Raw genomic sequence first — 14,217 nt, 5'->3', positions numbered from 1 at the left:
ATGATACCTCGATTCGATCTTGAGAAATACTAACCCCGTCTTGTTAGGCACAGATGCTTGCCATTGCATTTGTATGCCTCGTAGCGCTGTACGTTGCGACAAGTTGACCAAAGGTCTGGCACATGTTTTGAACGAGATTTTGTCCTTGATGACTTATATTCAATTTGTAAAATACATTTCTAACCCAAGATCTAGGCCTCTACAAACGACCGACACGAGCCGAAGGGCTCTCAAACTTCCACTGTCTGCACCAATGAGCCATCAACTCCGGCGTCACAGGTCCAACCGAGCGGAGCGCAGGACTGCAAGCCACAGTTCTCGTAGTATCGTGTGTCCTCGTGTTCGGTATATTTTCTCCCGCAGAAGCAGCGCCTCGATAGAAGTCGACCAGCTTTAAGCCTGGGTTTCGATCAGCGCCAAGCGCTCCGGGTGCAGTACGACTTGCTTCCAATCTCTCTACCCATTCCTTGAAGGGGATGAGGTCAGGAAGTTGATTCCTTCCGTAGTATTGCTGGATAGCCGGGACCAGCTTCTCAAATGTTGTGATGGAGGGGTTGCTGCCGTGGAAGTATCCCTCGTGGTAGTCTTTCGACTCCTCAGTCAGGCCGCCGATATCCAGGATCATTTTCGACATTGTCTCAACCGGGACCCAGGCGGTCGTGTTCATACCGGATAGGTGTCTCGGCAACGCCTTGAGAACAAGACTGCTCGCGATAATGGAGGGCAGCCACTCTTGGCGGCTCCAAGCGCCGCCATCAGCAAGCGGCCCAGCAATCTGACCAACACGAACGATAGCCAGAGGGAAGTCTCCGACTTGGGCGGCGTCCTCGAGGACCATGCTAGAGATCAGCTTACTCTGGCCATATCCAAGACCTGAAATACCGTATTCCCGCAGGGACTTCTCCGGGACCGGTCCACGGCTTGCATCCCATTTGCTAGTGGTACCAATGGTCGACACGAACACCAGCACGACACGCTTCTCTGCCGTGGCAGCAAAGTCAGCCAAGTTGCGACAACCCTTGATGTGCGGTTCAAACGCATCGAGAGGCATGTTGAAGTTGACAGCCCAAGCGTTGTGAACGATGCGGTCCGCCTCTTTAAGGAGGCGAGAGTAGACCTCTTGCGACAACCCCATGTTGGGTTGCGACAAGTTGGTGTGGAAGAATTCGACCTTGCCGCTCTCTCCTGGATAGGCTAGGCCACGCTCTTTCATGGCGTTGGCCTGCTTTCCAGCACCACCGTCGATTGACCTGTTGAAGCAAACGACCTTCTTGACGTGTGGGTTGCGAATCAACTCATCGAGCAGGTAGCATCCCATGTTTCCGGTGGATCCGGTGAGAATGACAGTCTGCTGCTCCTTTGCTGGCTCAGGGCGTCCAGGTTTGGCGTGAATCAGGTTCTGCCGAATCTTCTGGTATAGCCTGTCCATTGCTTGGTGATTCTCGCTTTCACTCGCAGTACTACCATTGGCCTTGCCCTGTCCAGATCGCAAAATGTGACCAGCAAGCTGGTGAGGACTAACGTGAGTATACATATCGCGGGCCTCAATAGTCGTATCACTGTAATGCTTATTCGTAGCGCGCAGACTAGCAGTAATGAAACGTGCAGAAGCAATGATTTGCAACGAGTCCATGCCCGCAGCGAAGAAATCAGTGTCAGACTCCAAGTGGGGGACGCCGAGGTGCTCGCGGAGGAGCTTCTCGACGGACTTGCTAAGCGCGGCCTGGGAGCTCAGATCGAGGCGCGGCACCTTCGAGAGGGGAACCTCTCTCGGATTAGCGTAGAGCTCTTCGATCTCATCGGCGTAAAGCTTGATTGTCGCCGATCTCTTGAGGGTGCCCTTGTCCGCCATCAGGAACGGCTTCTCGGGATTGGACACGGTGATCAAGTGCCGAACGATCCGACCGTGCGTAGCTTTTATTCCCGTGTCAGCGCTACGTTTTCTTTAAGGATGGATGGGTGTAAGTGACGTTAGTTTGGATGTAGTGGAGAGACTTACCAATTGTCTCATTAGCCTCGGCAACTTGCGGCATGATGCGGTCAATCAAGTCGTCAATCTCCTCGTCCGTCTTTGGCTGCACAAAGGGCTCTACGATTAAAGCTGGCTGGAACTTCTGTGCTCCTACTATGAGGGCAGCTTTCACCGCGGGGTTTCCGGCAATGATGTCTTCCATTCTCACGGGGTTGAGCTTCTCCCCGTTAGAAAGATTGATGATGTTGTCTGCACGGCCGTGAAACTTCCAGTGGTGCGGCAGTGTCGGGTGAGGCTTGTATAAGTCGCTCGTGGCATACTCCTCTCTATCGGGGAACGTGTAGAAGATGCCCTGGATCGGGATCTGCTTCGACTTTCTGGTGATCACCATCTCGTAAACGTTCTCGTCAGACGTGGCCTTCCGGAACTCGACACCGGAAAGCTCCTCATTGTAGATGAAGTACTGCCACAGTGCCGAGTTCTTTTGATAATAGATGCAGAATGGTAGAGTCCTGAAATTCTCAGCGTGATGCTTCTTGAGATTCAAAGATTCGAAGACACATACTCAGTAGCACCAATAATGTTGAGCAAGTTGACACCGTTCCTATATAGAGTGTCACCGGCCTCCTTGTTGAGGGGACCTAGCACATTGTAAGTACTCAACCTCTGGTTTCTGTCCTTCACGGGGACGTACCTCCACCGAAGCCAACAAAGTTAAGCTTCTTCAGTACCTCAATTTGATCTGGACGATGGACCATCTCCTCGAGTAGAGATGGAGGTAGCGCCGCGCTCTTCGCACCCGTCGCTTTGAGAATCTCGATGGTAAGATCAGGTGTAAGTGGGCGGTCAGGGAACGGGAAGATGATGGGCTTGTTGCTGAGAACCGCAGTCCCAATGAACCCATAGACGCCTCCGGCGTGGAATAATGGCACTGAACGTGTAAGCTTCCGTGAATAATAGTCGGTGGTGCACTCATAGTACTCACTGGGACTGAAGTGTACGTCCGCCAGCGACTCCATTGCCCGCGCGATGGGGATCGTGCCATTCCATTCCGGGAACTGGTGCTGCGCATCCGTCAAGGCGATGGAGCCATGCTTGGTGACAATAGGCTTTGGGAGACCTGTGCTACCGCTGGTGTGGAGGACAAGGAAAGGATCCCACTCTGCCTCTGCAGCAGTTTTTGTGTACGGTACGTTTGGTACTTGGGGCTTGGAGAGAACATCGTGCAGAGGCTCGATCTCGATCTGCTTCATGTCCCAGTGTTTTACCCAGAATTCGACAACAGACTGGTGTGATGGCGGACGCACCACCAGTCGGCAGTCAGATAGCTTGAACAGATTCAACTGTGCCTCGAGAGGGTTTCTAGGAGACACGAATAGGGCCTGCTCGGTATCGTGTCAGCAAACTGTGTACATATCAAACTAGTCCAAGGAGAAGCTGACCTTGTATCCTGCCTTGATGCAGGCAACGGTCATGATCTACCATCGCGTCAGCTAGGGGTCCAGCAGATCAGACAGAAGATTTTGGCCGTCCACGCACGCAGTATCTGGCATCATTTGGGCCAATGTAGGCAATTGTCGGAAACGTGTTTGGCGCAGGAACTCCGCAGTTGTCTAGAAGGAAGTGCGTGATGTAGTTGATAGCATTCGCAAAATCTCTGTAGGTGACAACTCTCCACCCATCCCGGGGCTCCGACGTGTATGGCGTTGAGAAACACGTCAGGTTAGGCTCGTAAACAGCCCTCTCGTCAATGATGGACGGGAAAGTCCGCTGTCCACAGACGGAGAGAGTCCTCGGCTCCGTGACTTGAACGGTAGTTGTGGCCATTGTGATTTTCGTCGATGATGATAAGTAAGGGTAGAGCATGGCTTCATAGACGCACCATACCAACTCCCGAACTCCAGAAATCGACGAGACCAAAGCGCACTCATATACTGTTTCCAATTCCTCGGTTGCAGTCTGAAAGTTAAGACGACACGTGACGAATCGTGGTATTTCTAAGCATTTTGAGGGGGAGATAACAAAGAGACTTTAAACCCGCAAGAGTCTATCTATTGGGATGCCCTCTCCGGCGTTCTGAACACAACGTAGTTGCGGTTGTTACAGAGTTCCACCAGCGGCAGCCTCGGTCGGAGGGTAGGTCTAACTTTCCGTTTCGGCCGCTTATCAGCGTGGATGGCAGGATAAATCAGCCGATAGGAATGATATTTTCGGGACCGTCTTCGCATAAAGCCTCGATCATTCGGCGCCGAATTGTGACGTACTCAAGTTTTTGGACGAGTGAACGAGGAGATGGCAGCCCACGGCTCTTCTCAAGTGCATGGCGTCCGGATATGAGACGATGAACAACAACATCGACATTATTCCCGATAGATCATATGACTGAGAAGTATCTATACTTCGAGTGAGCGCGATGGAAGCCATCTTCCTTGTCTAGGCTTTGTCCTGGGCCAGCTTTGGGCCGATCCTGGACGCCATAGCTGACGGTAGGATGATTCCTCGAAAAGGCCAGCCTTGAGATTGAACCACTCGCCATCTAAAAACCCGTTCCACACAGAATGGCCGCTTCTCGAGCTCGGGGAAGACGTCGAAGCTCTCGGATGCGATCAAGTCAAGGCTCGTTTCTAGTTTCCTGAGAGAAATCAACGATGTAGCTCTACCTTGCAATATGCTTGCAATATGAGAGACAACAACGTTTCGTCTGAGCTACTGACTCGCTCAAGATCTCCCCGACGCCTCGGCAATTTAATCTTTCTCGTGCGGGGAAGCTCTACATATTGGCCATAGCTTCACGCCAGACAGTGTAGAGTGAAGCTTTCGATCGACGCGAGAGGCCATAGAGGTTGGCCAGAAAATATTGCCGGTGAAGTAAGTAATTTCAGCAGCTCGCAAAGTAGATAAACAAGAGAACAAACCTTCATGGAAGCTTTTGAAGCTTCCAAAGCACTAGTTTCTGCAATGCAACATGCAAAGATCTCACTCATTTGTTACAAACTCGAAGGACGTTAAATGTAGCGCCGGAACCAGATACCAAACTCGGCCCAGGCTCCCGAAGGAGCAACAAATCTAACGCCAAGACACCGTTTATGATACGCAGAAAATGGGACCTCCAAGTCTAGGAATCCGGGGACACCTGCAGGACGGCATCGGCACTTGTTAAGGCCCCCCACGGTCCACATGTTAACGTTCTTTAGTCGCGCCGAATCGCATCGGCAATGCTTGTCCTTCTCCCGCGTCCGGACTTCCGGCATCTGGTTTGAGTTTCAGTGGCCGAAGTCAAATTGGTTCCATTGGACTGTCCGTCGGAGGAAGTGGAGCGCGAGCTCCGTCTCGCCGTGAACGGGGAGGCGCCGGTTCCCAATTACTTGATGAGACTGTCAGCTTTCGCTTTTAATGAATGGGCCGATCGTGTTTGTGCGTTCATCTATCACGTTTAGCAAGCGGTGGATCATTGAAAACTTACGTACCTTGATATCTCGGTCTCGGATCTTGTTGATGCAGTGGAGGCTCATGTTGGTCAAGGGAATGCTGAACCACGAATTCAAGGTAATCAATTTGCTTGTTCCACCTGGTATTACATGCTTGTAACCAATGCCCCCCAACTCCGATCCCCTTCTATAGTATGACGATGTAATGAAATCCCATACGCCTTCGACTTTTTTAACGTCTAATCAAACACATCCGTCACGTAGCGGATATTCCTCAGCGCCTCAAACCATTCCTTGATGCTCTCCTCGTCCGTCTCCACACCCCTAGCCTTCTCCATCTCAACCTTGATCTTGAGCATTGTCTCCTTGGCAGACTCAGCCACACCACGCGAGCCACAAACGTACGCCTTGGAACCCTTCTTCCACAAGTCGACGAGCTCCTCACGATCCTGCCACATGCGATCCTGCACGTGCTTGCATCCCTCACTCTTATCGCAATCGCGACTGAACGCGCGCCGGACAGAGACGGCACCCATCTCTTCCCACTTGTCAAACTCGTCGCGGTACAGATCGTCCTCCTCGGGCGAACGGCATCCGAAGAAGAGCAGCGCGGGCGCCAGGGTGCGGCCCGCTGCGAGCATGGTGGCGCGCTCCTGGATGAAGCCGCGGAAGGGAGCGAGACCGGTGCCGGCGGCGACGCAGACCATGGGCGTGTTCTCGGCATCGGTGGGGAGGCTGAAGGCGGCGTGGGATGGGCGGATGGAGACGTGGAGGCTGTCGCCCTCGGCGAGGGAGTCGAGGTAGGAGGAGGCGACGCCGATGTAGGGGCCCTGGCCTGAGAGAGAGGGCTCGTTGAGGACGGAGAAGGTCAGGGTGACGTTGTTTGGGTGCGCCATCGGCGAAGAGGAGATGGAGTACTGTCTGACGCGCATCGGGGGCATCATGGACAAGAAGACGCCGATCGGCAGGTCGATGGAGGGGTGGCGCTCAAGGAGGTCAAGGACGGAGACACGCTTGCCGCTGACCTCGTCTGCGTAGGCATCGCCTGAGAGGCGGTTCAGCTCGGTCTTGGTGGCCTCGTCCTTTGCGTGCTCTGCGAGAACAAGGATGTTCTGCAATATCGTTAGTATCGATGGTTACGGTACGTAAAAAGGATGGTTCTTACTCTTCTAGTAGCAGGCTGCGAAAGCTCAACGTAAGAGCTCAAGAGGTCGTTGGCGGGCACGGAAGTATCGACAGGGAGAGAGGTAGGTCCGTCAGTCTTGATGCTAAGGTGGGCATCACGGGCGATGTGGAAACGACGCATGGCACGGTAGACAGTCTCCTTGGGGTTGATGGGCAGAACGGCAAGGTAGTCGCCAGCAGTGTAGGTCATGTCCTCGGGGAGCTTGATCTCAACATGCTTCTTGATGCTCTTGGGGTCGCTGCCCTTGGTGAGCGTCGCGGTCTTGGTGACGGTGGCCTCCTTGACGTCCTGGCGCAGGGTCGAGGTTCTGGGGTTGCTGATGACAACACCCAGTCCCTTGGTCTTGCTGTCCTCGGCAGAGGAAGTTGTCTTGTACTTGTTGGTCAATGAGGGCCAGAGAGTGTCATCCTCCCATGACTCAAAGTTGGTGAAGACCTCGCCGCTCGATACATCCGTCAGACCAACTTCGGCCAAACGAGTCGCACCGAGCTGCTCGAGGGTAGTGTCGACCAACTTGGGAACACGGTGGAAAGTCTGAACCCAATCCTTGTGGCCGCAGCCAAAGACGGCGTAGGAGACATCCTTGAGAGGGGACTTGGCCTTGTCCTGTCCCTCGATCCAGGCCACGAAGTGGCCAGCATTATCGGGAGGCTGGCCCTCGTACGACGCTGTGATGATAACAACGGGTTGATCAGTAGGAAGGCTGCCGTTGGCGCTGTCCAGGCAGTCGATCTTGGTGGCGCGGAAGCCGTGGGATGCGGCATCGGAGGCAACGCGCTGCGCCAAAGCCTCGCAGGTTCCGCTGTTGGATCCGTAGAGGATCGTCAAAGGCATTCCCGTCTCGGCGCCGGCGGCAGCTCCGTTGGCCTTGGCCTGCTCGGCGGGCTTCTCGGGCTCGGCGAGACCGGCCAGGCGGCGCTCCAGAGTCGTCGGAGTGAGGTTGTCGCGAAGGATGGCGCGCATGTGCATGTCCTTGGGCTTGATGGTAAGGGTCTGCTTGACGCCAAAGTGGTAGTTGGGGTCCAGCACAAAGTTGAAGTTCTGGAGAAGCATGACCATGACCAAAAGGGCCTCTTGCCAGGCAAAGGGGCGACCGATGCATCCTCTCATGCCGTTGCCGAACGGCTTCCAGCAGTTGGGGAACTCCTTGGTGATGCGGTTGAAGTTCTCGTCCATCATGCGCTCGGGCTTGAACTCGTTGGCGTCCTCGCCGAAGACTAGGGGATCGAGCTGGGATTTGGCAAGGAGGTTGACAATGGTCTCGCCTGCGGCCACGGGGTACTTGCCACCAAGCACGGTATCTTCAAAGGCCTCAACTGAGAAGACGGGGATCGTGGCGTTGACACGCAGGGTCTCGCGGAGCACACCGTTGATGTAGGGCAGCTTAGACATGTGGTCAACCTTGATCTGTCCCTTTCCAACAACGTCGTCGACCTCCTGCTGGGCCTTGCGGTACGCCTCGGGGTGCTTCAGCAGCTGGTAGAAAGCGAATGACAAGAGTCCTGACGTCGTTTCGTGACCGGCGATGAGGAATGTGATCAAGTTATCCATGATACTCTCGTCCGTCATCTTCTTGCCGGTCTTCGGGTCAACTCCCTCGAGCATGGCCGTGAGCAAATCCCGGCGATCGCTCTTCCCTTCCTTTCTTGACTCGAGAACTTCTCTGGCCGTGGTTCTGAGGGTGTCAATGTCCTGCTGGAACTTCTGGTCCTTTGCGCTGTAGAACATGGCCGGGAGCGGGAGACGACGCGACTTGTTACCGGCTTCGGTCAAAAAGTCGCCCATGGCCTCAATGAAGGGATGAAGAACGGGTGAGTAGTAGCTGTTGAATCGGTATCCCATTGAGCATAGGGCCAATGTGTCGAGCGTCAATCGCGTGAAATCGTCCGTCACCATGATTGCCGATTCGGGGCCGTATCGCGCCCATTTTAATGCCAGCTGGGTAGCGATGTCGTGCATCTCATCGAACATGCCGCGAATCGAAAGAGGGCCGAAGGCGGGCATGAGCACGCGGTGAGCGATGCCCCAGTTCTCCTCGCCCATTTTCGCTGTGAAGAGTCCATCGTGGACACCTGCTCTGACTTGCTATTCGGGAATGAGTATGACCACCGTGAACATGTACAGACTAATGATATGAGTCTAGCTTGGCAAACTCACATTTAATGCCGAGTTCACGGACTTCTTGAACCGCTTCTCATCGCAAGTTTCATTCACGAGCTGCTGTGTCGAGACCAGGACAATTGAACGTCCTGGGAATCTCAATCGGTAAACCTCGCCTTCAGGGGCGCATGTCACTGTCAGCTGCACGCCATGGATAAAATAAGAGGGTCTGGCTCGCATGAGTCAGGGGGTTCATCACTCACCATACTGGTCCGCAAGAGACATCATAGATCCTAGGGGAAATTCAGAGTCGATTTCGTTGAGGTTGCCGAGGAATGGCAGTCCGCCGGGCTCTGGGATCGGTACTGTTTCCGACATGTTGTGTATGTATGTGTTTATCTATTCGTATGCGTATATTGTGAGTGTCGAGGGTGTGGTCTTGGTCCTCGAGCGTTGTTGGTCAGTCAGCTAACTGAGAGATTTGAATGCTTCTATGTGGTGAGACAAAATCAAGCAACAGGAGGGGATATCGGCCTGATAATATTCAAATTCGAGAATCGCCTGAGCCCCTCCAATTCATGTATGTGGCTAATCTCTCGAGCTTGTCAAGCGTTATGCCTCGGTCCCATTCTCATGCGTGGAGCACGAGGATGAACGCTGATATCATGGCCGAAAAAAGATTTCCCATTTTCCCACTTTTTTCCCTCACGGCAAGTTGAGCGACAGGTGGGCCAATCCCGGTCATCTCAATGGTCGAGATGAACGCAATCGTGCGGATTCGAGCCAGCTTCGTAGCCCAGCTCGGCCATCCCGTCCGTCCCCGTCTCTAGTGAAACATGGCATTCGGCGCCAGTCCAATTCCGCGCCGACTTGCTTCAAGCGTTCTCTGCCCTATGGAATGCCAGCAAAGTAAGCAGTGACACTTGGCCACTGAGTCGGGGGGCTCTATGGACTCTTGGAGTGTTGCATTTGTTGGTGGGCGGTGAAGCCAGGGGTTCTTTTCACTCCCGTCCCCCCCATGCAACGAGACGGATTTGGCATCCTCGTCCCGCGATCTTGGTCCATAATACTCTATGTACTGTCTAATAACGTGAAGGCACTTCGTTTAATGATTAGACGGATCTCATAGAATCAGTGCCGAAGAGACCGACTGATGAGACCATTCCCAGTGCGAATCTAACCAGAAACCAACGCGCCCGCCCACCGGCACCCACCCGTGTGCTACCACGGCGCCACCCACCTCCCAACCCATTGGATCCCAAGACTAAGGCCGCCAGGGTGGTTTAGTCCCGAGATCCGTCACCTGCGTGCATCTACGGCGCAGCAATGGACAGCTGCCGCCGTTATTACGGCGAATTCTTGCAGCCCATTTACCGGCCGTCGAGTTGCCCCATCCCGCTCCGTCGGCCAAACCGATGCTTTTTGCCCTCCCGCCCCGGGTCAAGGCAGTCAACGGGTTCGTTTGGCGGACATGACGCCGTGCGCCCGCCATTGATGATGGAGTCCTCTCGGAGTCCAGTGAGGCTTCCGTTGAAAGCGGCTGCCCTTTGTACGGAACACTAGAAAAGTACTCGTCCGTCAGCGACTCATCGTCAATTCCACCACTGCCAACGTAACCCCACGCGACCTTGCATTCCCTCTCGTACGTTCGTTCTCGCTTGCCTGTTTGCGGGGAACAGAGACACCATGACGCAGGGAGACGCCTTCTTGGCGCGTCAGTGTACGGACTTGGAGCACGAGAGTTTAGGACTGCAGCGGCGCAGATCAGGAAAGGATCCGGTGCGCTGACACGTACACGAAGCTAGTTCCATGCAGGCCAGGAAGTGGGATGTAAGCACGAATTCACCGCCGGCCTTTGGACCCAAGCTCCCAACTCCTGCGGGACTAGGATGGAGTTTTGGATGTCGGTTTTCCTGGAGAATTGGTTGAATCACGATAGAGCCAATCGAGGTTTTTGTATTTCAAGTGCTGGTGACAATATGTCTCAAATTGTGATTTACGCCATATGAGCTGAGGCTTTCGGGCTCTTTCGAGGGATTATGCATGATCCAGAGAGTGGTTCGATAATAGGGCAAACTCTGCATGAATTAACCTCCTCGATCGACATTTAGCCACAACCCAAACTATGGATGTCTCCGCGAGAGTTCACAATCGCAGGGCTACAGCTGCCTTTCGCAGGGAATTGTCTTCCCGCTCTAAATGCAACTAAGGCTTTCTCGAAGTCTAAAGCTATTGGATTGAGTGCGAAGCTGAGAAAATCTGCTTCATCGCCACCAGAGGTCGGTGTATCTGCCGAGAGCGAGCTCACCAGGCTCGAAAAGACCATGCACGGAATCCCAGCCGGATTTGAGCTGGGCTACGGGCAGCCATTTCAATCTAAGCCGTTCCACTTCGGCCGACTTGGCTTCGTCGGCCGGCAGCAAGCCACATCTAGACAAGGCCTGCTCGGGAGGCACCGTTCTTCGGCCGTTCTTGAAAACGTATCTAGCAATTGACGATGCAAAGACAGCCTTTTGAGGATCTTTAGCCTCAATTCCTCCGTATTTGTTCTTCTTTTCCCTCGGGCCTGGTTGCATCGCGTACTCCCCCGGCACGAATACATCTGCTTCGACAAAGTGTGACACGAGATATATCCACTTCTCGTCCCACGACAACACCCGCGTCCACAGCTCGTACTTTTCGTAAGGCGCAATCTCCTTACGCCAGACGCACTGTGCGCCGCCGAGGATCATGATGAAGTGTTTAGGTCCCGGGAACGGGTTGAAAGGTTCCCGGAAGAGCACCAGACTGATGTTGCCGCGAGACATGTCGAGGTCTGTGAAGTAAGTCGAGTTGGACTTATGCATGTTGTAATCACATTCCAACAGCGGCGATCGCGTCGCGGAAATGGCTGGGAGGAAGAGGCATCGTGAGCTTAGGTGCTTCGGCAGCGCGGAGTCTGTTAGACGTCGGATAAAGGCGCGTAGGAATCGGATCTGCGAGATGTGATTTAGCTACGAGAACTCTTCGTGGAAGCTTGGTCAGAGGTGTCCGTTGTTCCCACTTACGGTCCAGACAAAGTGCCAGTTCTTGATGTTGGCGAGGGCCAATCCTATCAAGAATGATCTAACGCTTAGAAGCGACAAGGCCATCTGTCCGCAAGAGACCAAATCGTTCCAAAGACCCGCCATAGTGTACAACTCGTAGCGACTATGGATATAGGCACTTCGACAGATTTTGCTTGAATAGACCCCGTTGCTTCAGTGGGTTTGGAATGTTGCCGATCTCGATTTCCAGCGAGGTTGTTCGTTCGCCCCTTTCGGCGTTGGACTCGATTAAATAACTTTGAAGTGAAGCCCCATCTTGGGCATTTCCATCTCTTCGTTATTCTCAAATATGAAAAACGACCCACGTTTGTTGGGATATCCTCTAGCTAGTTGTTGAGAGCTTCATCCATCGACAACTAAACTGAGTGCTCGGCGAGACCAAGTACATGCACCCCGCCTGGGAGCCTCAAGGAACGGCAACGGGTCATTGCCCAAAGTAGATGCCAAAGCCGCGTTGAAAATTGATGATTCTTGGTTTATACAGAAAGTTCTTCTGACGGAAAGATGGCCCCTTCGAGTCAAGAGACAAACGGCCCTCGGCTGGATGTGGGCCCTTGAGCTCAGGGTTGACTTGCATCAGACGGAGAAGCCCGTTCTGTGAGTTCAACATGGCTCAGCTAGACTCTTAGTAGAGTAACATTTATCGTTCGGCGGTGATTGCATCAAATTGAGGGCGTATCGCGAATGAGTATAGTTTAGAACGATTCACGAGCCTGCGGAGTTACCCAGATGAAACACAGTTGATGATTGTTAAATCTTCCTTGGGGGATGACAACACTCTCATTGCCCGCATGTACCGAGGCTTTGTCGGGCTACGGCCTGAGTTTGAATAGATCAGGCTGGCTACACAAACCTTCCGTATTTGTTATATCAACCGCCATATTTCTGCGGTGCTGGAGTATCCAGACACAAAGTCATTGTTGATAACTATCAGAAACAGACCCTACATATAGCAACGTCAAATTGTGAGCCATTTGAATCAGAAGCAGTAACGACGGGTCATCTCACAATGTCTCATGCAACAGTTCCTCAGGTCCCGGACTCGTACTCGTCACTGAACTACAAAGACATCGTCGTCAGCCACGTACCCCACGATGCTCCGGCCGTTACCAAGGTCATAGTCGTGACTCTGAACCGCCCGGAGAGACACAATGCCGTCAACGGAAACATCCTAGAAGAGTTGGTCTCCGTGTTCAACATCATAGACGGGGACGACCGCGTCAGAGTTGTCGTCCTGACCGGCGCCGGCAAATCCTTCTGTGCAGGAATGGACCTTTCAGAGGGCCCAGGGGGGCTAATGAAGATCAAACAGAATCCAGATGCGATGAATCAGTGGAAAGATCCGTGAGTCGCGCCCCGTACCCTCGGCCCAAGATGCCAATTAACAATATCACCGCAGTGGTGGACGTGTAGCTCTGGCCATCTCAGAATGTTCGAAGCCAACCATCGTCGCCGTAAATGGAGGCGCTGCAGGGTTCGGAGCTACGTCAATCTTATCAGCCGCGATCCGAGTTGCCTGGCAGGATGCCAAAATCAACATGCCTTTTGCACGACGCGGATTGACGATGGAGTCCGTCAGCGCCTTTTACCTCCCCAAACTCATCGGCCTCTCAAAGGCAAACCACATTGTCACAACAGGAAGCACTTACACGGCCTCCGACCCCCTCGTTAGCGGACTATTTTCTAAGCTGCTTCCTACTCCCGACGAAACTGTGAGGTATGCCATCGAGCTTGCTACCGATGTTGCTGAGAATACTTCCATCATGAGTACCAAGCTGATGAGGGACATGATGCTGTATTGTCCTGATACCCCGGAGGAGACCCATGACTTGGACTCCAAGGTGTTTATCACGTCCTTTGGGTCCAAGGACAACGTGGAAGGTCTGACAAGCTTCATGGAAAAAAGACAGGCAGAGTTTTCTGGGGAATTTGATAGGAGTGATTTCTCATTCTATCCTTGGTGGAAACCGGAGATACTTAGGTCGAAGATCTGAAGGCATGTCACGCGCTGGCTTAGTTTCAACTTTCTACGAACGCAAAATTGAAGATTGTAACTTCCATTTCGTTCGTATCACAATGAAACTCATTTGTAATATCGTCTAAATCACTACTCTGATTTCACATTTTGCCTTGCCATGGAAGAGTCTTGAATACATGTGATGATTTTATGAATTTGGTAGCCATGACAAGCAACGGCCCACCACCCAATGAGCGCTTAACCATTAATCCTGCTCTCATAGTCAAGTTCTTTACTTAATTAAGGGCCGATTTACTCCGTAATTATTGTACTAGCGCTTCATTCTCTACTCGCTCATTTCGGCATGTTTCCGAACGTCGAGCTCATATTATAACACAGGATTCGTTATCTCTCATATCCGTACGGATACTTGAGATTGTTGAGAGCCGTCTTGACTCTTGCATGTGCTTCTACCAAAGCGGCCCAAG

The 14,217-nt window shown here is 53.0% G+C and overlaps 4 protein-coding genes across 4 annotated transcripts; 1 reads left to right on the top strand and 3 right to left on the bottom strand.

Annotated features, from left to right (window-relative positions):
• Positions 1 to 199: 199 nt before the first annotated feature.
• Positions 200 to 3,799, bottom strand: CCOS01_10205 (male sterility protein; the record flags this gene model as incomplete). The annotated part of the gene is made up of 6 exons (XM_060458361.1): positions 200 to 1,914; positions 2,000 to 2,484; positions 2,538 to 2,613; positions 2,667 to 3,354; positions 3,415 to 3,450; positions 3,512 to 3,799. 6 exons carry the CDS (start codon positions 3,797 to 3,799, stop codon positions 200 to 202), a joined length of 3,288 nt encoding a protein of 1,095 aa, XP_060311526.1.
• Positions 3,800 to 5,639: 1,840 nt separating this feature from the next.
• CCOS01_10204 (cytochrome P450) lies at positions 5,640 to 9,064 on the bottom strand (the record flags this gene model as incomplete). The annotated part of the gene is made up of 4 exons (XM_060458360.1): positions 5,640 to 6,512; positions 6,566 to 8,671; positions 8,744 to 8,862; positions 8,950 to 9,064. 4 exons carry the CDS (start codon positions 9,062 to 9,064, stop codon positions 5,640 to 5,642), a joined length of 3,213 nt encoding a protein of 1,070 aa, XP_060311525.1.
• A 1,886-nt stretch (positions 9,065 to 10,950) lies between these two features.
• CCOS01_10203 (uncharacterized protein) lies at positions 10,951 to 11,856 on the bottom strand (the record flags this gene model as incomplete). The annotated part of the gene is made up of 2 exons (XM_060458359.1): positions 10,951 to 11,661; positions 11,734 to 11,856. The coding sequence occupies 2 exons, from the start codon at positions 11,854 to 11,856 to the stop codon at positions 10,951 to 10,953; spliced, it is 834 nt and encodes a 277-aa protein (XP_060311524.1).
• A 925-nt stretch (positions 11,857 to 12,781) lies between these two features.
• Positions 12,782 to 13,766, top strand: CCOS01_10202 (uncharacterized protein; the record flags this gene model as incomplete). The annotated part of the gene is made up of 2 exons (XM_060458358.1): positions 12,782 to 13,116; positions 13,172 to 13,766. The coding sequence occupies 2 exons, from the start codon at positions 12,782 to 12,784 to the stop codon at positions 13,764 to 13,766; spliced, it is 930 nt and encodes a 309-aa protein (XP_060311523.1).
• Positions 13,767 to 14,217: the final 451 nt, after the last annotated feature.

Source organism: Colletotrichum costaricense (assembly GCF_030867565.1).
Source record: "Colletotrichum costaricense strain IMI 309622 chromosome Unknown Scaffold_10.1, whole genome shotgun sequence".
Classification (NCBI taxonomy): Eukaryota; Fungi; Ascomycota; class Sordariomycetes; order Glomerellales; family Glomerellaceae; genus Colletotrichum; species Colletotrichum costaricense.
The sequence above is the reverse complement of the archived record's forward strand: the minus strand, read 5'-3'. Positions and strand labels throughout refer to the sequence as shown.